Source organism: Mastomys coucha, unplaced genomic scaffold (genome assembly GCF_008632895.1).
Source record: "Mastomys coucha isolate ucsf_1 unplaced genomic scaffold, UCSF_Mcou_1 pScaffold8, whole genome shotgun sequence".
Lineage (NCBI taxonomy): Eukaryota > Metazoa > Chordata > Mammalia > Rodentia > Muridae > Mastomys > Mastomys coucha.
The window spans coordinates 79861964-79888246 of NW_022196914.1; the positions used below are offsets into that span (position 1 = coordinate 79861964).

At 40.4% G+C, this 26283-nt stretch overlaps 1 protein-coding gene across 5 annotated transcripts; it reads left to right on the top strand.

The window, feature by feature from the left end:
* Window positions 1–4231: 4231 nt before the first annotated feature.
* Window positions 4232–25544, top strand: CUNH5orf34 (chromosome unknown C5orf34 homolog). 5 transcript variants are annotated; one of them, XM_031360173.1, is made up of 15 exons: window positions 4232–4346; window positions 4541–4725; window positions 6634–6749; window positions 6959–7245; window positions 7619–7708; window positions 10530–11176; window positions 12931–13032; window positions 14366–14489; window positions 15575–15666; window positions 16347–16416; window positions 18083–18253; window positions 19118–19212; window positions 20829–20924; window positions 23885–23925; window positions 25144–25544. In XM_031360173.1, exons 3-15 carry the CDS (start codon window positions 6734–6736, stop codon window positions 25338–25340), a joined length of 2028 nt encoding a protein of 675 aa, XP_031216033.1. In that variant the 5' UTR covers window positions 4232–4346; window positions 4541–4725; window positions 6634–6733; the 3' UTR covers window positions 25341–25544. The 5 variants fall into 5 exon arrangements, with proteins under 5 accessions (XP_031216033.1, XP_031216031.1, XP_031216032.1 ...); XM_031360171.1 differs by lacking the exon at window positions 4232–4346 and adding an exon at window positions 5328–5469 and having other exon boundaries at window positions 4369–4725; XM_031360172.1 differs by lacking the exon at window positions 4232–4346 and adding an exon at window positions 5328–5436 and having other exon boundaries at window positions 4369–4725.
* Window positions 25545–26283: the final 739 nt, after the last annotated feature.

Sequence of the window (26283 nt, forward strand, 5' to 3'; positions counted from 1 at the left end):
ACTTAGTTTTCCCACTTCTGCTTGTTTGTTTGTTCAGTCTGTATTAAAATTAGAATTTGAAAATAAAACTTAGTTTGTTTCTTCTAACTTTTTAAAATGGTATCTTAAAGAATTTTTTGTTAAGCTTGCCTACATGAAATAAATTAGTTTTAAAAGTTACAGAAATCATAATACCAATTGAATAATTGAATTCAGTAACATAAATGAACCTAAAAAATTAACAAATACAGGAATTTTTAGAGTCCATGTTAAAAGTAATTGTATGTTTTGGCAATTGTTGTAGAATTGCTTTTTCTAACTTAGTGCTGAAACTTGACTACCAACACAGCCTGCAGTCTCAGAACGTGATTGTTAACAGCACATTAGAACAGGTAACAAAGATACTGGGCTGCATCTATTTTAGACATTGACTGGTCAGTGTATAAACATCCAGTACTTGACCACTCGCCTCATTGTCACTAATTACTGTACTCAAAAGTAGCTATCAACAGAATCTACATATATTGGTAGTCTAGTGGCAGTTCATTTGCTTAGCATGCAGAAGGCCTAAGTTTGATCCCTAGCACTAGAGTTAAAAACCACCGTAGTAGGAAAAACAGTGGGCTAGTGACAGCATGAGCAGCCAGTGGCTGTCAGCACAGTGGCAGTAAGAGGACCCGAACTGTGGACTAGAACGTTAATGGTTTACAGATGGCTTCTTTTTTATCGGACCTCTCAGCATTTTGGCTGGATTCTGAGAGTGGACATACCAAAACAGGAAGAAGCTGCATTCAGAAGCTGTGCAGCAGCACTTATTTTCTTGGTTTTAAATGAGTTGCTAAATCTATAGCACATAGGAGGCCATTGAGGAATACATACATAAGGTCTGAATTTGTAACTGTGTCTAATGCGTTGGTCCTGTGTTACATTGTCTTGTAGAATGCATGCCTTCATCAGGTCCAAATATGAACATCTTGTAGAAATAGTAGTAGAGTGCTTTCCAATGAGCATGGGCACTATCGCCCGTAACTTGTCAGTCTCGAGTCGTAACAACAAAACAAATATTGATCTTAAGCAATCAGGTTATCAACTCTGACTCAGTCTTAGCTAGAAGGCAAAAAACATAGTATATCTTAGTAGACTGGGTTTGTGATAGTGATGGAAAATGTATACTTTGGGAGGACCATAGAATTTATCTTCAAGAGGTTGCTAGAATTTAAAATCAGACAGTCTTTGGCTAATTCTGTAAGTGTTCCACTAAATGTTACCAGCAAGAAGGACAGATGAATGTAGTTTTTTTTCTTCCATATTAAAAATAAAAGGTTTTGTCATTTAATGAGAGGAGGATGGTTTGGTAGGTAGAATCCTGTTGATGGCTGAAAGTCTGCTCACACAAAAGTCCATTTCCTATCAGGTCCTGAGGGTAGACACACACAGCTAGCTGCAAAGTTAACAGGACATGTTTTTACCCAAAGCCTTAGAACAGCTCTAAAATGCCATTGTGGTACTCAGCTGTGGAACCATTGATTTGTTACCAGCAACTCTGCCCAGGCATTGCTATTGTTCAACTAGTCCTGGGTCAAACTCTGCTGCTTATATAGCTTCAGAAGCAGCGTCCTCCCCAGAACTGGTGCCCCTCCCCTCAGGACATCCTCAGAGTCTTCTGTCAGGAGCCCTTCCTCTCTCACCAACCAGCAGGCTTGAGCCTGGAGGTCTTTTACTAGACTTTAGCAGATGGAAATAAATTAAGCTTGTGTATGCCGAAGCCCTGTTGTGCTGGTTTAGCAAAACCGAAGCCGTGAATGCAGCACAGCTGCATCTGTGCAGCCAGAAGTCTTAGGTTTGGTTCTGGTAGATTCGTGCCATTGTAAATTCAGAATCCCCACTGCTACTTAGGCTGTCTGTACTGCTGGTGGTCACTACCCCCTCCGTCCATTTCTAATCAGTTCTTACCTCCTTTAATCTTTTCATTACCTCATTTGTTTTAGGGAAAAAGCATTAGAAGTCAAATGTTCACAAATGTATCTATTCACTTTATCTTCTCTCCTCTATAGGAAGCATCCCACGTAGATTTTCCTGCCTCCTCTTTCATGAATTCTATTATTTCAGGATGGCTGGGGTTTCTTTTTGTTGTTTTTCTAATCTGGGTTTTTTTTTTTCTTTCATGAGCTGTTTCCCATGCCATTCTTATCAAATAAAAAATTAAATCTGGCTTTCTAAGTTTCCTTGTTCCAGAGTCCTATAGTCAGCCTTCTCAAGTAGCCCATATTTATCCATTTCCTTGTCTCTAATTGGTCTTCAGGTAAAGTCCCCATGGCCCCTGTCTCACTAAACCTCATAGATCTGTTTTCAGCTTGCCCCTTTATTCTGACACCAAAATTAAAAACGGACCTAGACATCTAAGACAATAATTTGCTTTCTTTTTATGCTCTTCTGCAAATACTTTTCTGGGCTTCTCTTACTTTAAGTTTCCTTTATTATTTTTTTTTTAAATTGTTGTGTTTTGTATGTGTGGGTGTTTTGCCTGTATGTGTGTGTCTGCACCAGTGTGTGCCTGGTATTCAGGGAGGCCAGAATAGAGTGTCTAATTCCCTGGAGCTGGAGTAACAGAAGGTTTTGAGCTGCTATGTGGGTGCTGGAAATTGAACTCAGGTCCTCTGGAAGAGGAGCCAGTGTTTTTAGCCGCTGAGCCATCTCTCCAGCCCCCTTAATGTTCTAATGTCACATTTCTTTGTTCATTCTTTTAAATCTTCAATTAGCACGTAAGAGCCAGTGATCTCCAGGTGGGCATCTCCGAATTTCAACCAAATCTTACTTACAATTTTCACCAAATGAACTTAGAAGATTTAAATCTAGCTCAAACTTTTTCTCAATATATTTTTTTATAACCTCTTCCACCTTTTCCATTGCTCAAACCAGAAAATTGGGTTGTTTTAGAGTCTTGCTTTTCTTATAAGTCCCAGGTCCAGTAATTCCCAAGAATAGAATTAATCTCTTGCTGGAGCTGTTGTCTTCTTAGTGTTGAGAACCCACATTCTAGGGGTTATTTGTTTATCCTTGCTGCCCACAATCCATTCCCTATCAGCAATTCCAGTAATCTTTCAAAACATGAAATTCTGTGTAGCAGAATTCCATTTGGGTTCTCAAACAGTAGAGGGGGGAAGGGCCGGGGGTAGAAAACAACTATGCAATGTATAGTATATACTGTCACAGGTCTTTAAGAAATAAGGCTATTATCTGTCCAAGAATGTATCATCAGTATTTTTTCAAGTGATGGTTAATTGACGAGTTAGATGTTTTCCCAATCCCCTGATGCTACTAGCTTTGCTTAAAGCCCTTGTACTAAACAAGTATTTCTAATAAAGCATTGTTTAAAGAAAAAGTTGCCTGCAGATTTTTAAATTTACAATCAGACAATTTCTTCATGTCTGGCACCATCCATAATGACTGGCCATACTACCTCAGGCCTCCTTCCTGATCATGCCTCAGCCCCCTAAAGAGAAGTCATCCTTCCCTTGGACTGCTTGGAATTGTAACACAGAGCCTTGACCTTCTCTTAGCAAGTACCTATTTAAAATTCCAGATTTGGAGCTATTGTCCTTGTGGAGAGATCTGCCCACCCTTGCCCTGAGCTCATGGTCATACTGCAGTCAATACGGCAGCACGAGGAGGTCTGCTTAACTCCCAAGAGTGTCTGGTGGACACTGTCTATAATCTGGACGCAGTACTATTTCTGTTGGCAGTAAAGAAGAGGCTCTGAGGCGGGCAAAGCCAGGAGTGGTGGAGCATGTCTTTAATCTCAACACTAGTGAGGTAGAGGCAGATAGATCTCTTGGTTCGAGGCCAGCCTGGTCTACAGAGTTTCAGACCAGCCAGGTTTACACAGACCGTTTCAAAAACAAAAACAAAACAAAAAACAAAAAAAACTCAAACCTTCAGATTCTGGTGTAAACTTTTTCTCAGACTATATTCCCTCATAGATCGCTGTATTTTTAGCTTAGGAACACCCATAACTAATCGAATAGTTTATCTTCTCAGTCATTGTCCAATCCCCATCCTGACCCCAATGATTTGGGCTAATCCGCAGCGTACATTTCTGACGTACGTAGTACGCATGTCTAATGGCAATAAACTAAGAATTAGAAGACATTTTTCTGGCACTTCTTAAAACAAACTGTCTTTGTCTTAGATTACTTTTAAAGAATTTAAAAACTCCGCTAACACCTATCCTTGTGTTAGTGGTGCCTGGTAAAGCAGAACGCTAGTCTACAATCCCAATTCCCACCGAATCTCAGCGCTTCCGCACGGAGACTGAACACCCAATAGGTGGAGACCAGAGTCCGGCCCGGAAACCCGGCCTTATTCCGGTACTGCACTTTGCTACGGAAGAGGCGGGACTTCCGGCTGCACTTTTCCGGAGACCGCCCCTTCCTCTCGATGCGGGAGGTTCAAACTGCTTTGTGTTTAGTTTGTGTTTTGGTCCTCTGGTCGCCGATGCTGCCCTAGAGGACTGGACTGATGTTTCAATCGAAACACTTCTTGTTTCCATGTTTTTCCGTAGATGTGATTATTTTTCTTCATCAAGAACTATCTCTCGGTAGTTACTATATTACTGAAGGAACCGTGGAGAAGCAGTCGCAAACAGTACAGTTCGTGCCACTTGAGCAAAAGAGAGGTCGGTCAGAGGCCATGGTTGCCCTCCTTTCGAGGTGAGGTGGAAAACCACTTCGCAGCCCACAGCTGCCGGTGAGTGTCAGAAGTTTGGCGGTGGTCTTGCCCAGAGTATTTTCCCGCCCCTTTCTCTTCCCCCGGGTTTGCTCTAAAAAAATGAGCCTTCAACATGCAGATGAGGCTTCTCGGTTCGTTATCCCCCAGACCTAATGTGTTAAATGGTGAGAGTGCAAACATGAATGGAACAATGCAAAGCACCAATTTGCTCTTAAAATACCAGGTAGAGCTGTGCGAGTATACACATACATCTATCTCTCCATCTGTTATCAATGGTATTTGCTTATTGGCATTGCAAGGATGTGACGTAAAGCAGTTAGTGTGGTCTTACTTGTGGGAAGTTACCTATGACAGCAATATAGAGATGCACTGAAGAGAGAAGAAATGGGAGAAAGATTAGATGTAGGAAATAAGAGATCAGCTTCCAACAAAAGGAGGTAAAGGGCCAAATTCAAGCGAGATTTTTAAAAGTAGAAAGCTAGTTATGGGAACAAAGCATCGTGATGACAGAGGTGTCATTAATACATATTGCAAACTCAAGAGGAACAATTTAAACATTCTTTTTGTATTTGATGAAAGTATATTTGCCTAACAACATTCTTTGCCTAATACTGTTTTAGGTTCCAGTGATACATTTGTAAATAAGCAGGAGAGGTCCATTTTGTCTGAGTTCCATTTTCCTTTGGACCAAAGACGTAGAAGTCTATGCTGTTAGCAGTAGCCTGAATTGTGCGTAGCTTATTTACATATTTTTTAAAAGAGGTAAGGATGAAAGTAACCATCGATATTAGGTAAGGTCTTGAAGAGTCTTTGATTTAAGTAATCAATAAGAATGATTAGATGGGCAGTGGTGGCGCACACCTTTAATCCCAGCACTAGGAAGGCAGAGGCAGGTGGATTTCTGAGTTCGAAGGCAGCCTGGTCTACAGAGTGAGTTCCAGGACAAGCCAAGGCTAAACAGAGATACCCTGTCTCAAAACAAACAAACAAACAAACAAACAAGAATGATTAAAGTAAAGACAGGTGGCAGTAGAGAAGAAACCTTTACTAACCCAAAGTAGGGTCAGAGAAGGATGGAGGGAAGGGTTCGGGAGAGGGGACCAGGTACAACTTTGTCACGGACTTGAGTAGGCCTAGTAGGATGAGGTCTGAAGACATTGAGCACAAAGACTTTGATGGCCATTGTGAATGGATTAATGCCAGTGGAAAGGCAGAGAAGAGCCTGGTCGTAATAGGATGAAGATTAGTAGGAGGTGCCAGCAAGGAGGGGTTGACTGTACTTCATTGGTAGGAAATTGACAAGAACTCAGAAGTATTGTCTCTGAACAGTGTTTCGTTGTTGTTTTGGACAGATGAGACTTTATACAGGAGACAGGGTTTGTATTAGAAAACAATTAACATTTCACGAGATTCACTGGGATCTAACAAGGCCCCAGGCTTTCATGGTGCTACACACTGCCACGGGTATTTTATTTTCTCACTTAAACCTATGGCAGTCCTGTAACCCGCTCATTTTACAGATGAACAGACATCCCTAGGCATCCGCCTAGCAAGTAGTGGAGCATAAATGAAGCCCATCTCCCCTTTGCCTGGCACAAGTATGGCAAGCATAATAAAAACAGTCATTTTGGTGGTAAGAAATTGAATTGGAAGAAGTGAGAATAAATTGAAGAGACTGGATTAACTGCTTCCTTAGATCCGGACTGGGGAGCAATGTATCCAGCAATTCTGTTTTTTTTCATAGTCTTTTCCCTTAAGCTTAACAGTTTCTTTTGGCCTGTGTTTTGCATGTGTTAAAACTGATTTGCTATGTTTTTATTTATTATTATTACTGTATATATGTATGATGTTTGAGTACAGGCACACATATTTTTGCTACAACTTTGTTCTCTCTTTTCCATGGTGAATTCCGGGGATCCAATTCAGTTCATCGGGCCTGCATAGCAAACATCTTTGGGTGCTGAGCCATCATGCCTGCCCAAGCTGTATTTTTCTTACCATGTATAATTGGTTTATCTGAAATGAGATGCTGAGCGTTTCAGGTAAAAATTAAACTTGAGGAACAGTAAAACCACAAGATGTCTGTGATTTTGTGAGCCGTCCTCATTTCCCAGGTTATGTTTTGACTGTTTGAGTAAAGTCCTAGGGGTTACTCAAGGCAATTTGTTAAGGAAGTTTATTTTAGATCCTAGAGGCAAGAGGATACACAGTGGTGTGTGTTCTTAAGAAATACATGTGTTTGGCTTGACAGAACTCCCAAGCCTTAAGAACACTGCCTGCGCTGCTGTGTGTCCTCACTTCCTGCCATCCATGCTGAGAAGGGCGGCATACCCAGGCACGGGAATGGCAGCTGAGGTGCGGATGGTACTCTATGAGGATGATTCCGTCCAAGTGAACTACGCTGGTGGTTCCACTCTGCAGCTCTCTCCTTGCGGCTCTGAATTTCTCTTTGAAAAGGCACCTCCTCCCTCAACACATCCTTTAGAACAACCAGAGAGAATTCGTCAACGGACACACTTTGTAATTAGCAACTACCGAGTAAGTAATATCGCAAACATATATGTTTGTCTGTCTATCTTTCTGTCTGTCTATCTATCTATCTATCTATCTATCTATCTATCTATCTATCTAACTATCTATTTCTATTTAACCTTTTTTTTTCCCTCTGTGTACCCCTTGTTGGTCTGGAACTCACTTTGTAGACCAGGCTGGCCTCGAACTTATAGAGATCTGCCTGCCTCTGCCTTCCAAGTGCTGAGGTTAAAGGCATGCGCCACCATCACTGCCAGGTTAAAAGTGCTCCTTCTAATACCGAGCAGCGGCTGAAGCTGCTAGGATGTGGAGGGAGCTAGGGCACTGGACTTCTGTCATTCTAAACTGATTTTCAGATATTTTGCATTTCTTTTTACAGGAGCAAATACAGCGAGCCCTAGATTTTCGAAACTCTTCAGCTACGTGCCCTTTTTTATCTGAAAGCATCATACCTTCTGAAAGAAAAAAGGTGATTTTTGTCTAAAACCACATTTTTATGAGTAATATTTGAGTACAGGTTAGTTAAACAGATGGTTTAGCACTTAGAAATAAGCACATGCTTGCTATAGGGGTGCAGGCTCCTATGCTCACCAGGGTAAGGAGCAGAGAAATTAGGAATTTCAACTCCTCGACATTTTCTTTATAGTCAAGGATTATAGCATTTCAGATTTGTGACTTTTTTATTCTCCTATGCCTCAATATTAAGAATCATACAAAGTTTAATAAACTGTGTGTGCAAGCACTAATGTATAATAAGATATGAGCCTCGTTTGCTTCTTCCGGTGCTGTGATTAAAAAAACTGACTAAAAGCAGCTTGGGGAGGAAAGGATTTATTTCAGCTAATAGTTTCCAGTCCGCCGTTGAGGGAAGCCCTGGTAGGAAGGATCTAAAGCAGACACCATGAGGAGGAACACTGTTGACAGGTGCGCTTGCCCTGGCTTTGCTTAGCTATGCTTTGTCATATAACCCAGGCCCACCTGCCCAGGGATGGTGTCCACTAGAGTGGGATGTGCCACTTCCCCGCATGAAACAGCAGCCAAGGAAAAAAACCCACAGATATGGCCACAGACCATCAGATAGAGAATTCCTCAGTTGACTTTTCGTCTTTCCAGGCAACTCAATTCCTGACAAAAGCCTAGGCAGCCCAGTACGTAATTATGTATAAGTATAAAATGTTTACTCTTGTTTATATTTTATTTTGGGGAATAATGGTAAATTTCATTTATTAAGACTATGGACTAGGAACTGGAAATATTTGAAAATATTTAAAAGGCTGAAACAAGAGGATTACCTGACCTCCTAAACTTGAGAGTAACGTGGGCAATGTAATTGTATCCTGTTTCCAACAGATCAAGTCCTAAGTAGTACCAGTGTGGCATGGAGAATATTTCCCAAATTACCATCCTTTGTGTAGACAAACTGTGTTTCGAAGAGTTTACCTGATTTATCTGTGAAATTTTTCAAAGTGAGCAAGTTAGGGCTTGAACCTAGTCCACATGACAAGGGCGTGAACCCAGGATCTCACACGTGACGGGAAGGTACTTCACCATTGAGCGACACCCTCAGCCGCTGCCTGTTAATTACCCTCTACCACTTTCCAGTGCTCTCTTGCCTCCTTACTGAGTAATTTCATATTGCGTTGTGGTTACTTTCATAGTTTTATATCTGTCTGTATTACAGTGACCGAAAATTTGTTTACTGCTGCAGAGGTCTTTAGTCCATGCTCATTTGGCCCTGTCACCATTGGCTGATGTTGAAGCAGAACGTTATGGCAGGGGATGTATGTGAAGCAAAGCATATCAGCCAAGAAGCAGAGGGAGTGAGAGGAAGGGACAGGGGAGAAGCTAGACACCCACTTCCTCCGGGCCAGCTGGAGACCGCACCCTTAGCACCTACACCTTTGTGGAGGACACCTCCTATCCACACCTCAGCAGGCAGATGTTCTGAGCCTCCACAGGGCTGTTTCCCAGTGTCTTTTGAAGACCTGCATTCATTGAAATGGGGTCATTTGTTGCTAATGCTGTAGTGTGGCCACTGGACTATGACTCAAGAGCTTCCCTGACCCTCCTTACGTAAGTTAACCATCAGTCACTGCCCCTGAGATGAGTATTCTGACATGGATGGCTCTGTAAAGAGGCTTTCTAAACAACAGCTTTAGTAAAGTTAAGGTCTAATAAAGATGGAAGTTGAAATGTTGAACTACATACAATAATTGATTACAATACTGTTGTGTATAGTACGGTTGATTTCTTATATGAAAAAGCATATAGAAACAGTTAACTGTTTTAGTGTGCTATTTAATTTAAGGTCAGCCTACTTTTGAGTATTTTCATTGTTTGAAACGACTTTTTTTTTCTTTAAGATTTATTTTATTTATCTTATGGGTATGAGTACACTAGCTGTACAGATGGCCGTGAGCTATCATGTGTATGGCTGCTGGGAATTGAACTCAGGATCTCTGCTGGCCCCGCTCGCTCCAGCCCTGCTCGCTCTGGCCAATTCACTGTAGCTGTCTTCAGACGCACCAGAAAAGGGCGTCAGATCTCATTACAGGTGGTTGTGAGCCACCATGTGGTTGCTGGGATTCGAACTCAGGACCTTTGGAAGAGCAGTTAGTGCTCTTACCCACTGAGCCATCTCGCCAGCCCTTGAAATGACTTTTAAAGCTCCTCAGAATGTAGCTTAGGTCAAGGTATGCTGGCCGCTTACTAGGGCAGGTGCTTCCTGTGACTTTTCAGTTCATCTGGGAATTCCAAAGCCACCCTGAACAGTGATTCTCACCTTTCTCCAGCTCTCAGGACACTTTAAAGATGCTGCGTTTATTTTGGTGTTCTCTGTGTTGTTGTCTAATTGACTTCCACACTTGCCCTATCGCACGTAAGCTCCAATTGCTTTTATATAGCCCAGCCCAGCTCAGCACAGCACAGGCTCTCCTTCATCTCCTTATGGCTGCTCTTTTTCACATTAGGTTTTTGGGATGAGTGGTCTGCAAATCCATCTCCCCCTAATTCATTGAACATTTTAAATCAAAGTAAGTTAGTTTAGTGCTAATCTTCTTTCCTCTCGTGTGTGTGTGTGTGTGTGTGTGTGTGTGTGTGTGTGTGTATTTCTAAGAGAAATACTATTAGCATCCAGTATTGTCTCTAAAACCATATATTGACTCCAGTTTTCATTTTCTAGGTGGTAAAAACACAAGTATGAAAACTCTTCCTTACTCTTTTAATATCAAAAGTATGGGAAAATTGAACATTAACAGAAAATACCATGTTTTTTTTCCCTCTCAATTCAGCATATCTTCATTGATTTCTCGGAAGTAGAATGGCCCAGCCTTGACCGAGATGACTGCACCACGTACTCAGAGAGTGGCATAGTGAAGATAACATCCCTAGATGGACATGCGTACCTTTGCCTGCCCAGATCGCAGCAGCAATTTACAGTACATTTTTTGTGTAAAATGAGCCAGAGGCCAGATTCATCTGGAATACTACCCGAAACAAAGAATCAGGTCCCAAAAGATAAACTAGTTGAGAAGACCAGAAAAGTCTGCAGATGTGGAACTTTATCAGGACAAAGATTAAGGAATAAAGAAAATGAACCTCATTCCCAGATCTTGAAATCTAAAAACGCTTCAGCGAACATATGTTGTGTGAATGAAACTGAGGGGAGGGAGGAGCTGCCCTCCAGAGGCACAAAGCACAGATGTGTGTACGCATGGGTAAAGCAGGCTTGGTCTGTTGCCTCCTGTCCAGAGGAGTGGAAGTACCCTCTGTCTTTAGCACTTCGTTTTTATAACAAAGTTCGTGTTGCATCTAAAATTGATGCAGATTTCCCTGCGAGTAGTATTGTGACTAGTGACAATCCTGAAGAAAGAGCACAAGAGGTTTCTGTCCTTCCCAGGGCCTTGTTCCTCAGCTGCCCTGCCCCACACATGCACAGGTAAAGCAAGAATAGTTTGTTATAGAGAGCAAGGTTTGGGAGAACTTGTTTGTACCCTAAGCATCACTCGGTTTGGGTTTTGATTTTGTTTTTCTGAGACAAAGTCTCACTATGTCACCTTGACCTGCCCCTGCCTCTCAAAAGTGCTGGGAGCCACTTAAAGGCATGAGCCACTACGCCCGCCACATCTGCTGCTATTCTTAAGCTCACTTACTTAACTGAAATCTTTAATTTTAAAGGATAGTGAATCATTTCCTTAGCACAGATGTTGGCATTTCCTCCTCTGTTTATACACTAAGTGTTTGGGGAAGGTTAACTCGACACTAGCTACTTCATTAAGTGCAACACAGAGCAAACTAAAACTCCTTAGTGTAGAGTAGCTCATGATGGCCACTGTCCCTAAAAGGTTCATTAACGTATGGAAGAGCAGGAGCCTACTCAGAACTCTGGGAGAAAGCCGAGAGGGGAGTCTATGTCTGCTCACTGGTCACTATGACCCCTCCTGCGCGAGCAGGGACCTCCAGAGTTTTGATTATGGCTTCTTTGATATCAGCCCCAAGACTACCCGTTTTTTAGTTAACTGACTAAAAGTCTGTCCTTTTCCAAAGGGGTTCAGTATATGAAAACCTCTTCATAGCACTTTCATTCAAAGATGAATAATGTTAAAAATTTGCAACATGAACTTTGTATAAATGATACAGTAACTTCTTTGTAAAATAACATTTACAAAGTACTTACTGTGAAACACTGGTGTTCTTATTTATTGACTGTAGTAGCCCTGTTAACAGAACTACCATGATCTTTTGTAGAAGGAACTTGAAATCCAGAAATGATAAAGAACTCAAGCAACTCACATCACTAGCACTTGTAGAATTGAAATTTGATCCTAGGTTGTTTCTGTGTACATTTAAAACAAAATATTGGAATAGTTTTTGAGCTTGCCATAAATATCTAGTTAAAACTGGAAATTCCAGGATTATAAATATGTGACAGAAAAGATTTTATGCTCCTAAGTTAAATGTTTCTTTGACTGGATTTAGGTTGAAATCCATTTTCCTTAGCACGGCTCATCAGGTTTTCCATGATCTGGTTGTCTCCTCTATAGTCCTCACCTCTGCCATCTTTCCTGCCCGTGACTTCCCTGTACTTGCTGAACTTGTGCTCACTCGGGCTCTCCTTCCCTGCTGCCCCTGCCCTGCTTTTTGCTCAAGTGGGAGCATTACACACACTTCTCCTTCCCTTATCTCAGCTTAAGCCTTTTTCCTTGAGGTGCTTGTCTCACCGACTGTTGATCCCGCTGGTCCTACTGATGCCCATAGCACTCACTGGCTCCCTCTTTAGACTTGGTGACTACTGTTTTACTACACTGTCACATAGGAAGTCTCTAGTGGGGGCAGAAGACATACATACCTGCCTTGGGAGAAATTAACTTCTTAGTGTGTGGACCATTATACCTGGCCTACTGTAGACATCACAGTGAGGATTTGTTTGAATTCAGGTTCAGTTTTCAAGATTAGGGAAACTTTAATTTTATAGCTTGCAGAGGTCCATTGGTGAGGCTACTGAGAACTACTGTAAAGATACGTGGCAAAGTAGGGCTTGCTCTGAAGTGTCTCTGGTGCGCATTGCATTGTGTTTCCTTTGATTGTGGTGAGTAAGGCAGGGTGTGACACTATGGCAGCACTGTTTTGTTGACTTTTAATGGCAGTTATTTTGAACAAGCAGAGTTAGTTCTCATAGTTTACTTTTCACAGGTGGAACTTCTGTGACTCACTGTTACAGAGACAGTCTGATGCAGAGGAATATTCGTATCCCGAGCTTGTGAAGGTGGTGTGGTATAAGGGTGTTACATACAGGTAAAGCTCCTTCCCATGTTGCACCAGGGGTTTTGTTTGTTTCTCTTTTTTATGATCAATTTATTTTATGTATATGAGTGCACTGTAGCTCTCTTCAGACACACCAGAAGAGGGCATCAGATTTCCATTACAAATGGTTGTGAGCCACCATATTGTTGCTGGGAATTGAACTCAGGACCTCTAGAAGACCTCTGGAATGAGACTACACTTGCAGACCGATTCTTATGAACAGATGGTTTTGCTGGGTCATCTGGGCCGCTGTGATTTGTCTTTACTTTTACAGGTCACAAAACTAATTTTACGAGTGTGCACAGAGGTCTTATGACCCATGTTAGCCAAGTTTACAAGACTACGTGGCAGCTACAAAGCCACTGAGATTCAGACATGCTACTGAATGGAGTGTACCAGAGGCTTAGGGTAGCCTCTGGACCTGAGAAGGTCTAGTTGTGTTACCAAGTGAGCATGGAATGAGCCTATGGGTGATTCAATCAAAGAAAGTCTATCCTTTCCTGGCTGCTCTGGGCCTACCCTGCTCCACTGAATTCTCCCTTCCCTATAACAGAGACTACTGTCTAGTGACGGGACGCAGTCTTATCCCCATGATTAGTGCTGAAAGGCATACCTGATGGGTTTGGTTGCCAGACGCTTTCCTGTTTTGTATGAAGACCCACCCTCTCTGACAGTGTTTTTTTTTTTTAACTGCATTTATTTTTTATTGGGGCTGGCAACACGTGTGTGCTACGGCATGCATGTGGAGGTCAGAAGACAACCTCTCCTTCCACCATGTGGGCCCAGGAATTGAACCAAGTCAGAAGGCTTGGCAGCAAGTGCTTTTACCTGCTGAGTCATCTCGACGGCCCCGACACGATATGAAAGACGTGTATCTATTCCAATAAAAATACTTTTCAGTAATTGTATATGGAATGCTTTGAGCATACCTGGCTGCCACATGTGCAACGGGTCATGTCTTACATGGATAGTTAATCTCACCCATCAGAACTGATTACACCAATTATATTTATTGAAGAATAATCTTATTTTCAGAACCTAGAAGTTATGGTATTTAGCTTTATTTATCAGCATTGCTTTAGTGACTCTTTATGTGCCAGTCGCTCTGGCTGGCACTGGAGATAATGAAGACAGGATTCTGAATTCTAGAAGCTCTGACTGTAGTTATTGATAGATTCTGTTCTGTTTCTCTTCAGTTCAGAATTACCTATGTCTCTGTTTTTATTTGATTTGTTGTTTGTTTGGGGTTTTGTTGTCTTAATGGTTGCTTTCATGCATGCATTAGTCTTAATTAGAAAGTAAAACCATTGTTTCTCTACCTTAGGCTTACCCATAAAAATGTAAACTCAATAGAGATTTTTCCTGGAGATGGATCAGTTTTTAAATCAGAAGGGGCTCATTTTGGCAACTATTTTACATATTATTCAAGTCAAGAAGAGTCAGAAAAGGTAAGCTAACTATGAGAACTCAAGATTTTTGATATAAAGCTCTTTCTAAAGTCATAGTATGGGAAATTTGTTGTCTATATAACATTACTTCCCCTCTGCTCCAGGGAGTAGGCAGCGGGGAATTGGACAAAGGGCAGTGCTTATGTAGGATTTCTTAGTGGGTGTAGCTTTTGGGGCAGACATTTCCAATTTGAGGATTTGTGGGATTTCAAGTCCCGAGCTTGTGGTGCTCAGGGATTGGTGCTTTTTTGTTTTGTTTTGTTTTGTTTTTCCAACTCCTTTTCCCTGCATCCAGCCCATGGATTAGGGTGGGAAGTCCTTCCTGACTGTAGCCTGGTTTTGCAGATGCGGGGTGGGAGGGGAGGTGCTGCCACTTTGGAGAAGCAATGGGCAAGGTGTCGCCACCTTGGACAGCTTGTAAGGGGCATCTCCTACTGAGGCAGGAAATGAGATGCACCACAATAGACAGCTCCTGTGAAGGCTGCAGGCTGAGAAGATGTGGTGCCATCATTTTGACAGGGACTGCCGTTTTTTGACAGCTCCTGCCTGGACATATTACCACAGCTGTAGGCTAGGGCAGGAAGAAGAGGCCAGCCTCAGCTTTTGAGGCCTCTTAGGGACCACAGTCCTTACTGAGAAGCAGGAGCCAGACGGGAGAATCAGTCCTCGCCTGGCATCCTAAAAGTCATGTCTCTGCCTGCTCTGCCCAGCCTTTGGCCACCGGCAACTTTATTTTCTAATCAGAACCAACTGGGGACAGAGTCCCTCAGTGTCGGATTCTTGTGTACACAGTTTTGGGGACCCAAATTAACATAATAACAGTCACATTTTCCCCTTTTTGTCCAATTAAAAAGGATCTTTTCTCTCAGATATATGTTGAACATAATTATATCAATTATATAAATTATAAGGTATTATGTTAATTTGGGTCTCCCAATTGTTACAATTTGGGAGACCCAAATTAACATAATACCAATAGCCAGGGGTGCATGTATACATGCCTCAAGGAAAAAATAGCTAAGTAATAAGGGTCAGATTTGTTGAGATTTTGTTTGTTTCTTTGTTTGCTTGTTTTAAACTTTCAGAGAGAAGAGAAAACTTATTATGTAAATAACCTTCCTCCAGACAGACCAGGAAATCTCTTCTCTGTACGTTCTCTGATTAAACGGGCAACCAGGTGAGTTATGACATTCATCTGACCAGAAAAATCATACATCTGAACACCTTGATGTGTTTCCTCTGGTAAGATTAAGGCTCCGTGGTACAATGGGAATATGTGTCTTTGCTATAATCTGACAAGTTTTCTGGTCTCATAATTTAAAAAATGATCTGTGTCGTTACAAAAGCATTTAAGTATAGAGACACTACCCTATAGTAAGTGAGCAGGTCCTGAGAGGGACTACTGCGCTGTTCTCTGGATAAGTACAGTGTCCCTTCTGCTCGCCGCGGGCAAGGTGAAGATTTGAGGAGACATTTGAAATTTTCCCACTTTCTTATTTTCAGAGTAATGAAGTTTTATGAGAGTGTACTAAAGATTGAGGATGGGTTGGTTCTTTATTTCACCTCTTTTTAAATTCTTTTGATTAAGAAAGCTCAATAGTGAATTAAAAGAGCACCTGAAAATTATCTATGGTGTTCCTTCATTGCTAAAAGGCCGAGGAGTAGCCTTAGCTGGCTAAGTGGAGAGCAGAAGGCATTTAACCCTTCCGGGAAAGTGAGTTGCCATAGTCATCTAAACTGTTGCATGACATTCAGGATATTCTAAAACAGTGTACCACAGAACCAGCCGGGTGTTTGGAACTACTGGAAAAATGTCATTATTTACAAACATTTAGGGGATGTTTTTCATGTTCACAGAATTCTTAAACATTGTGCCAAGATAAGGCTTTCACTAAGCCACAACTACCGTGTGTGCTGCTGGAAAATGGTATGTGAAAAGCAAGATTGTTAGTTGTTTTCTTGTTTGGATTAATACTTGCACACTCAAACTGCTTTCGTGTAAATCATGTGAGAAATTCTTTATAAATTTGTTTATTCAAGAAAATACCTCCTTTGAGATGTGGTGGTACACACCTTTAGTCCTGCACCTAGGAAGCAGAAGAAGGCAAGTCTCTGAGTTTGAGACCAGCCTCATCTACAAATGAGTTCCAGGACAGCCAGGGCTACACAGAGGAACCCTGACTTAGTTAAGGTTTCTATTGCTTCGATGAAACAAAATAACCAAAAACAACCTGGGGAGGAAAGGGTTATTTTATTCACAGTTCCACATCACAATTCATTATCAAAGGCAGTGAGGACAGAAACACACAGTGCAAGGACCTGGACACAGAAGCTGATGCAGAGGCCATGGAAAGGCCCTGCCTACTGACTTGCTCATCATGGTTTACCCAGCCTGCTTTCTTACAGGACCCAGGCCCTGCCCAAGGGTAGCCTCTCCTACAGTGGGCTGGGCGCTTCCACATCTATCGCTAGAAAAAGCAGGTCTTATAAAGACGTTTTCTCAATTGAGGTTCCATTCTCTCTGATCATTCAACTGTGTCAAATTAACATAAAACCAGCCAGCATAAACCCTCTCTCAGAAAACCCTCTCTCAGTAAAGAAAGAAAGGAGAGCAGGAAGGAGGGGGGAATGGAGGGAGGGAAGGAAGGCAGGGAGAGAAGGAAGGAAGGAGGCAGGGAAGAAGGGAGGGAGAATGAAGGAGGGAGGGAGACAAAGAAGGGAAGGAAGGAGGCAGGGAAGGAGAGGGAGAGAGGGGAAAGAAAGAATACCTACCCCATAGACAGACTGGGAAACCTGGCTTCTACTGTATCCTTTGTTTTAAGTCCCAGCCATTGTGGACATGGCAGATGCTCTATCACTTAGGTGTCCCCTGTGTCCCTGTGCTGTACTTTCAGTGTCCTAGATAACTTTATCCACATAAGCTCTCACCCCCACCGTGTAGGGATTTAAACCTGGCTTAGAACATGCCAGTCACACACTCCTATCACAGAGCTGTACAAGCTTCCCCCCACTTCTCCCTCTTTGGCTTTTTGATGCCGAATATTGATATGTAGCCCTGGGTGGCCTTGAGCTCACTACATAGCCCAGACCGGCTTCAGCCTTGAGATCCTCCTGCCTTAGCCTGCCAAGTGCTGCAATTACAGATGTGTGCCACCATGCTCAGCTGATTGTTTCTTTGTTTTAATGAGGAGGGAGAGATGGGGATTGTTCAAATTTTGAGTACCATATTTTATATTTTTATAAATGTAAAAGTAAATTCATTAATTCTGCCATAGAGGAAATGATTCTTAGACATTGATTCTAGATCCACACTCACTCAATTATAGACCTATATGCTGTTATAATTCGTAATTTTTGCCCGTGTAAAGTTCATAGCAGAATGGTAGCTTACAGAGATATAAGAACTTAATCTTATTAGGTAGACAATTTTGGCTGTGCAATTCTTGAGAAGATAAAATATGTATGGGTAAGAAAGAGTTCTGTAGTAGTCAACTTCTGAATAAGGCTGTTGAGCTTCAGAGTTCATTAATAGGTATTGAAGTCTCTTTCATGGAGAGCTCCGTCTTACGCTGTCTTTGTTTACGTGGTTCTAGGCACCGGGAATAAATGTCAGCAGTGTCCTGCCTGTGCTTCTGAAGGAGTCCCTCATCCCAAGCGTGGGGACATTCCTTGCTTACTCTGATGACAAAGTCCATGCTGTCTTTTTGGATGGTGTCACACTAACGCTGAATTGGGATCTCAGCTCCTCTGCTGAAAAGAGACGAGTATGCCTAAGATCCCAACCCTCCTGATGCTGTGGCCCTTTGATGCAGCTCCCCAGAAACTATAACATTATTTTTGTTGCTACTTCATAGCTGTAATTTTGCTCGGATATGAGTCATAATGTAAAAACCTGATATACAGGATTATTGATATCAGGATAAACATTATCTCCTCAAATATTATTTCTTTGTTACAAAAACACTCAAGAGCCTATAGTCTAGATTTTTTTCAAATATAATACATTATTCTTAGCTATGGTCTGTCAATTATAGTCTTAATATATCCTGATTGGTTACTTATATACAGGAAACAGAACAGAAAACAGTACTATATTATCTCAAATTATTATATTTTTAGGGTTTTTTTTCTGTGTAGTTATGTATACCTGTATGAATATATGTGCAATGTGCATGGTAGAGCTCTTGGTATCAAAAGAGGGGATCCAAATCACTAGAATTGGATTCCAGGCAATTATGAGACACCATTTGAGTGCTAAGGACCAAACTTTTTAAATCTAAAATCTTGTCAAGAAGCTTTATGAACCTCTGTGAATTTCGTACCAAACATTAGAAAAGTATAACAAATAGTCGTGTGTGTGTGTGTGTGTGTGTGTATGCCTGTGTATACGTTTGTGTGTGTGAGAGTGTATACACATTATAATAAGAAAGATCGGCATTCTTATTCTCTGATAATTATCTGTGTGGGTGATGACTTAAACATACCACAAGCCACTTAAAGTACAATATGTAAATTCTCAAAATAAAATTTTAATGATTCATCTACTCCTTTCTTTTTTAATAGGTTGCTAACGTTTTAGTTTTTACTTTTGGAATAATGAAACTTGCCTCTGCTTTTTGCTTCTTAAGGTAGATCAAGGTCTCAGCTTAGGTTGGTGCAGATTAACTTTTCCTGATGGGCAGGATCAATTAATTCAAACTGAGCACCCTGGAGCATATGAAAGGTATGGAAGAGCAATTTATCTTCACGTTTTAACTGGTGGAGTATAAATAAAATTTAAATCTTATATGTAGTTTTAGTTTTTCTAGATTTCATAGTTTTCAGATATATTGAAATTTAACATAATGAAATAAATCAAGTCAACTTTAAACATACATTTGTTTGCATGCAGGTGATTTTTTTCAAAATGATATGTTTCTAGCATATCTGACTTGGTGTGGAGAGTGCACTGTGGTCAGCTGAGCTAGCCAGTTATTTTAACTCCTAACAAAATTGAAAGAGAGGTGGTTTACAAATGACCACAAATGAAGTTGTATGTTTTCTGTAATGGTTAAAAACTAGCTCATGGCTATTCCTAAATGAGATGATGCTTAAACTGAGTTTTTAGGAATATAACCTTTCAGTTAATGTAGCGCACTGTTAGTCACAGTGGCTCTATCTTATCTGTAGGAGTCCTGACATGACAGCACCCACAGACTGCTTGCTTAACATCTTGAATTTATTTTTCTGGTGGATGGCCTTATCTTGGTCCAAATGGTCCAATATTTAATTGCTATTACAAACAATTTATCTCAAGAAGATAGCATGTTTAGCAAATGTTTTAATAATTATTCTGTTCTGTCACTTCAGTTCATTCAGTTTTTAAACTTGTTTCATTAAGTTACATTTCATCATATGCATGTGTTGTGTGTGTGTATATATTAAAATATATGTGTGTGTGTGTGCTTGTATTTATGTGTATATGCTCGAATGGGTATTTCCAAGTTTAAATTTTAGTAGGCAAATGCTTCCATTGACTATGTAAATATATTTTTATAACAAGCTTAAAGAATTTGATTTTACTTTGAAAAACTAAAATGAAAAAGTTAAGACGTTTACATTTGAGCTTTAAATGAAGTGCACGTATTCCTTTTGTGTTTTAATTTAGATGGGTTTTTTTGTTTGTTTGTTTGTTTGGGTTTTTTTGGTTTTTTGAGACAGGGTTTCTCTGTGTAGCCCTGGCTGTCCTGGAACTCACTCTGTAGACCAGGCTGTCCTCGAACTCAGAAATCTGCCTGCCTCTGCCTCCCAAGTGCTGGGATTAAAGGCGTGCGCCACCACCGCCTGGCCTAGATGTTTTTTATGATATAAATATAGGTAAAATTATTTTACTCTTTATGAGTAATATAAAAAAGGTTGCCTTGTCTGTGTCTAGTGAATACAATTAAGAAAATTTTATTGCTTCATTTAAAACTTTTCTTTGTCTTTTTTTTTCCAAACTGTCTTAATTGATTTTTTTTCTTAAGTACTTGTAGAGAATATACAAATTTAGGCTAGGAGTTTAGCTGGATAGTAGAGCATTTCCTCAGCATAGACCAAGATCTGATTCCATCCCCAACATACAAGGGGATGGGGGAAAAAAAACAAAAAACAAAATACAAAACCTTTAAGCCTGGTGTGGTGACACACGCTGTAATTCCAACACATGTCACAAGGATCATAAGTTTAAGGTCATTTTTGACTACATAGTAAGTTAGAATTCAAGTATTGTTTTATAAAGATTCATTTTTATTATTGTACATATTAATTATATAAATTAATGGGCTTTCCTATCAAATATTTGTAATGTGTTCTTTCCAGATATGTGACATCAGTAATATCGTGGTGCAGAAGGCTAACGCAGACTAGCCCAAGACAGGTGTCCACACATCTCTCGCCTGCTCTCCAAGAAAACTGGTATTTATAGTTCTTGTATATGTAACCTGTGAATAAGAGCTAATACTTAAAAGTTAGTATGGTGGTCTGAATAAGAGTGGCCCGTATAGACTCATTTATCAGGGAGGAGCACCTTTTGAAAGGATCAGAAGGATTAGGGGGTGTGGCCTTGTTGGAGGAAGTGTGTCACTAGGAAGTAGACAGTGAGGTTACAAAAGCCCATCCAGGCCCAGCTTTTTTCTTTCTCTCTGTCTATGGACCAGGATGTAGCTGTCAGCTACTGCTCCAGTGTCATGTCCCTGTGTGCTGCCATGTTCCCTGACATGATGACAGTGGACTAAGCCTCTGAAACTATAAGGAAGCCCCCAATTAACTGCTCTGTTTCATAAGATTTGCTTTGGCCGTGTCTCTTCACAGCAATAGAACAGTGACCAAGACACAGGGCTGGCAAGATGGTTCAGGAGGTAAAGGTTTGCTATGGAGGCTGATGACCTACGTTCAGTTCTCAGATCCTTGTGTAAAGCCAAAATTATCCTCTGGACTACACATGCATGTAGGTGTGCGCATGCACACACATACACACACACACACACACACACACACACACACTAAATAAATGTGAAGACAGTATTTTTAAAGTAGCAAATGGGAAATCCTGAAGCTTTTCTTTATCCAAAAAGCCTTTTGGTTTTAAACATATTCAACTCATAAAATGTTTTGTAGAGACTATAAGCTTGAAAATAATTTGCTTCTAAAAAAAAAAAAATACTTTTTTATCTGCTGTACAGAAAACTCTGAATTGAAAATTTTATATCAAAAGAGTAGCTGTTTATCTGTGGAAAATTAAAATTTTGTGGAAATTTTTGTATTATTAAAGAAAATACAGGGTCTGGTGAGATGGCTCAGCGGGTAAGAGCACCGACTGCTCTTCCAAAAGTCATGAGTTCAAATCCCGGCAACCACATGGTGGCTCACAATCACCCATAATGAAATCTGATACCCTCTTCTGTGTACTCATTTATAATAATAAATAAATCTTTAAAAAAAAAGAAAGAAAATACAATACTAAGTAACATATTTTTTAAAAGTTAACTTTCAAAAAATTTCTATCGTGTTTAGTTCTTATCCCAAATTAATTAGCAAATTAGAAAGTAAAGCAAGTATTTTAAACCCTCAGGAGACTAGGCCCCTCACGAATGTTTGAGGGACATCAGACTTAGGGAGTAACTTGAGCAGAGACAGAAGGCATCATTCAGGCCTGGAGAAAACTCAGCAGTTGAGAGCAGTGGCCATTCTTGAACAACACAGTTTTGTTCCCAGTACACGTATGGCAGTTCACAACCCTCCATAACTCCAGTTCCTGAGACCTAACGTCCTCTTCTGACCTCCGCAGGCACCAGGCACTCACATGGTGCACAGACACATATGCAGGCAAAACAAATACACATAAAGTGGATTTTTAATTTTAAAAGGAGTTTTTGGCCTCTGGAGACAGTGAGAAGATAGTTTTTCAAGAGCAGTTAGTATTTGCTAGAATATAAGTTTTGATGGATTAAGACTGATCTTATAATAAATAAAGAAGTTCACATGGGATGAAAACACACGTTCATAAATGGAAAAATTATTGGAAGGTCATTAGCATAACTATTTCCACTGAGTAAAATTCTAGCGGACTGGAAAAGGATACCGAGAGTGACTGAGGAACGTATTATTTTAAGGCTTATTTTTATTTTTAATTACGTGTATATTTGTGTACCTATCTGTGTATATGCTTGAGTGCAAGTTAGCCTGAGAAAGCCAGAGACATAAGATCTCCCAGAGAGAGAGTTCAGGCAGTTGTGAGCTGCTAACATGGGCACTAGAAATGAAACTCAAGCCCTCCTCAAGAGCTGTCTGTGTTCTTACCAGGAATTCGCAGCCCCAGGAACCTGTCTTGGAAACCTCCTCCTGGGATCAGATCCAGGGTATTGTGTATATTAGGGAAATACTCCACTGCCGAGCTATAACCTAATTCTTGAGCTTTTAAAGAATAGGTTGTAGGGATCCCAACATAACATAGCAAGATAATGCACATACAGAGATATATACACACACACATTAAACCTGATTTGTAGCCTTTGCCCGAGTGAATGCTTATTAGAATAAATCAAATGAAAACAGGAGATGTGATTTTAGTGTGCCAGCCTTTACAGCTCAGCCTTGCATTGCAGACGCCTCATCCTTCAGCTATACCCCGTTTCACAGCAGGGAAGTTCCTCAAAATAGCTAGGAAGAAGGGAAATTGCTTATGATTATAAAACTGATCAATAACCTCTGCTCTGGGGGTGAGTGAGTTTTTTTCTTCTTAATACTATCTTGTTTACATAAAAACTGAAAGAGGTTACTATTGACATTAAAAAATGAAGCCCAGCATAGTGATGCACGCCTTTAGTCCCAGCACTTAGAAGCAGAGGCAGGCAAGTCTCTATGAGTTTGAGGCCAACCTGGTCTTTATGAATTCCAGGTTAACCATAGTAAGACTCTGTCTCAAAAGTGGCAGTGCAGTTGGTGGCATGACCGGGGGACAGCCATGAGGGACAGCTTCACTCCCCAGACATCTCCCCCATCCTCTGTCTCATCCAAGAGCTCATGTTTGAGAGTGCTTTGAAGGAAGAAAAGAGAACACACAGGAAGTAGCTCTCTGAATTGTATTTCAGTATTTTTTTTTTTTTTTTTGCCTTACCATCATTAGCTTATTGATTCAACTTCTTAGTAACTTAAATAAAGGTTTTTATTTTAGACAATGCTTTCATTGATTTTTCAGAGGTAGTCAAGTTGTGGTATTTGTATAGTGTTCTGACTTGGGGAAGACAAGACAGGACATTCACATTAGGGACTCTGCTGCAGTTTTATACCCAGCCCTCGTGCTTGTTGACCTCCCGCCTATTTCTGTCATGTGTGGTAAGAGCTCATATTCCTTTGTCATCCTTTTTCCTCCATAGGTCTGTTGCTTCTGAGCTTGAGAAAATACAGAAATTTAACCGTATCCTTTTGTGGAAATGTATTATCCTTCAGAAATATTCCATGTCTGTCAGGGCTGAGTAATGGCTGTGCCTTATGACTGAGTCCATACATACATGTTGCTGAGTTTTGCTAAGTCATATGATATCTAAGATATTTTCTTGTTATATTAACATTTATATTTTTATATTTGAATTGGGTAAGGAATGGTGAGCTAGGAATGGTGTCTCTTTTGGAGACTTTTTCTCTTATATATAATTATAATTAAATTATAGCTGTTAAAAATATATCTGTAACTTTATTATGAACCCTTCCATCTGAATTTATTTTGTCATTTTATTTTCTATAATCTTACTGTTACGTGACTTTTCCTGGGGAAATATGATCCTACACTTATTCATCCTATATAGGACCAAGAATAGATCCAAGTGACAATTCTGCCCAAATTCAGAATAGTGAACTAATGAGTTTCCCTAGGATTACTTAGAGGAATATGGTTGAGGGGATCTTTACAGAAACATGATGACTCAAAGGCACCTATCCCCTAAAAGCTGGGGATGTCTGGGAACTCATAAACCTGCATCTCAGGAATTCCCTGAACAACCTACAAGTACATCACCTACTCAGAGTCACCTCCCCCCAGCAACTGTTAGTGCTTATATGGCCTTGGCAAGGGACCTTGTGAATTTTATAACTTTTAGGAGCTTCCTGAGCCTTGTAAAATTCATACACTTCTTGGGCAGTGTGCGTTTTACCTATTTCTGAATCTTATAAACTCACTCTTTCCCTCCAGGAAGGACTGTTTCAATTGGGAAAAACAGTTATATAACCTTACTCAAATAATAAATTACTTCTGTAAGAGAAGTCAAATTTTCTTTTATTCTAGATCTTTGTTAATTTAAAAAATGCATTATTCGTTGTTTATAATTCTATCATCCTACCCTTTCCCTTTTTATTTTTTTAACAAATGCAGGTTAAGAAGTATTACTGAGATTTCCTTTCCTTCCTTACTAAACTGCCATCCAGACACACGTAATTTCCCACTTTGCCTGCACTAGGACTGGTTTCCTCATCCATATGGGGTAGGTTCCATAAACTCTGAAGTCCCAATGCTATCATGAATTTAGTAGATATTCCTTGCAACTGAGAAATATTATTTTCATACCAAAGCCAAGCTTTCTGAAAATGAAACCATGTAATGAAAAAATGTGGGGGAAAGCACCTTAACTAAGTCATTCAGAGCTGCTGGAAAACAGTGGCGTCCTCAGCCTGACTTCTGGCAAGAAGAATGAACAGTGTTCTTCTGATCACTGTAAATCAGGGTCTTCAGAAACCTTGCTAGAAGCAACTACAGGAGAGAGTGTATCGGTAGCACTGAAAAAAACTTCTGAAATCCTTCAGGACATTGACTATCTTCTGTCACTATCTAGAAAGTGAAAAATGAAAGTATTACAAAATCTTAAGGATGTTTCAGATTACTATTATGGAATTGCTACAAACCCAAGAAATTGCAATTGTTACTTCTACAGAATGATTGTGCAAAACTGATTTCACTTTGATTGTATCTTGCTCAGCTTGTAAATGTTAGTATTTGTGTGTATATACATTTTTTAAAATAAAGAACAGTTTTGAAATTTTGAACTATTTCATTTCTTACATTAGATGTATAAGAAGAAAATTATATGTTTTGCCATTTTTATCTTGTGGAGTTTGTACATTTCCAGTTTTCCTTATTAATGTATAGAATTGTCCATTGGGCCATTTGCTATTTAATCTCTCCAGGAGGGCTAGCAGAGCAGACTCTCTTCCTTCTCTTCCCAGCTCTTGTCTCATCACTGTAAAGAATGAAGTGCAGCCACTGGGAAAGGTAAGCGAAACAGCCAATTCCAGGGAGAGTTATAAAAGCAACTTTTATTTCCATGGGAGGCTCGCTGCTGCATATGCTCACCCTTTCTAGTTCTTTCTGAACTCTGGCTGGCTGGCTCAACTTCACGTTCTGGCTCAAACTCCTCTCCAAACTGACTGACTGACTCAATCTGGCTTTTCTCTCGGCCTCTTACTGAATTGCTCTGCTTGGCCTTAAATTAATCTGTTCTAATCTTCTGGCTCCTTCTCCTTCTCTGGCTCGTTCTGTTTTCACCCCTGTCTAGCTTGTTCTTTCTTTCTGCAACCTCTCTTTGTAAAATTGTCCCAATAAAGACTGCCTCCAAACTCCACAAAATGAACTGCCACAAACTCAACTCCACTGCACTCATTACTCTCAGCAATGCACTGACTCAATCCAACTGACTGACTAGAACTCAGAGGTTTGCATGCATCTTTCCTGAGTACTGGGATTAAAGGTATGTACCTACCACCGTGCCTGGACCTAAGGTTTTCT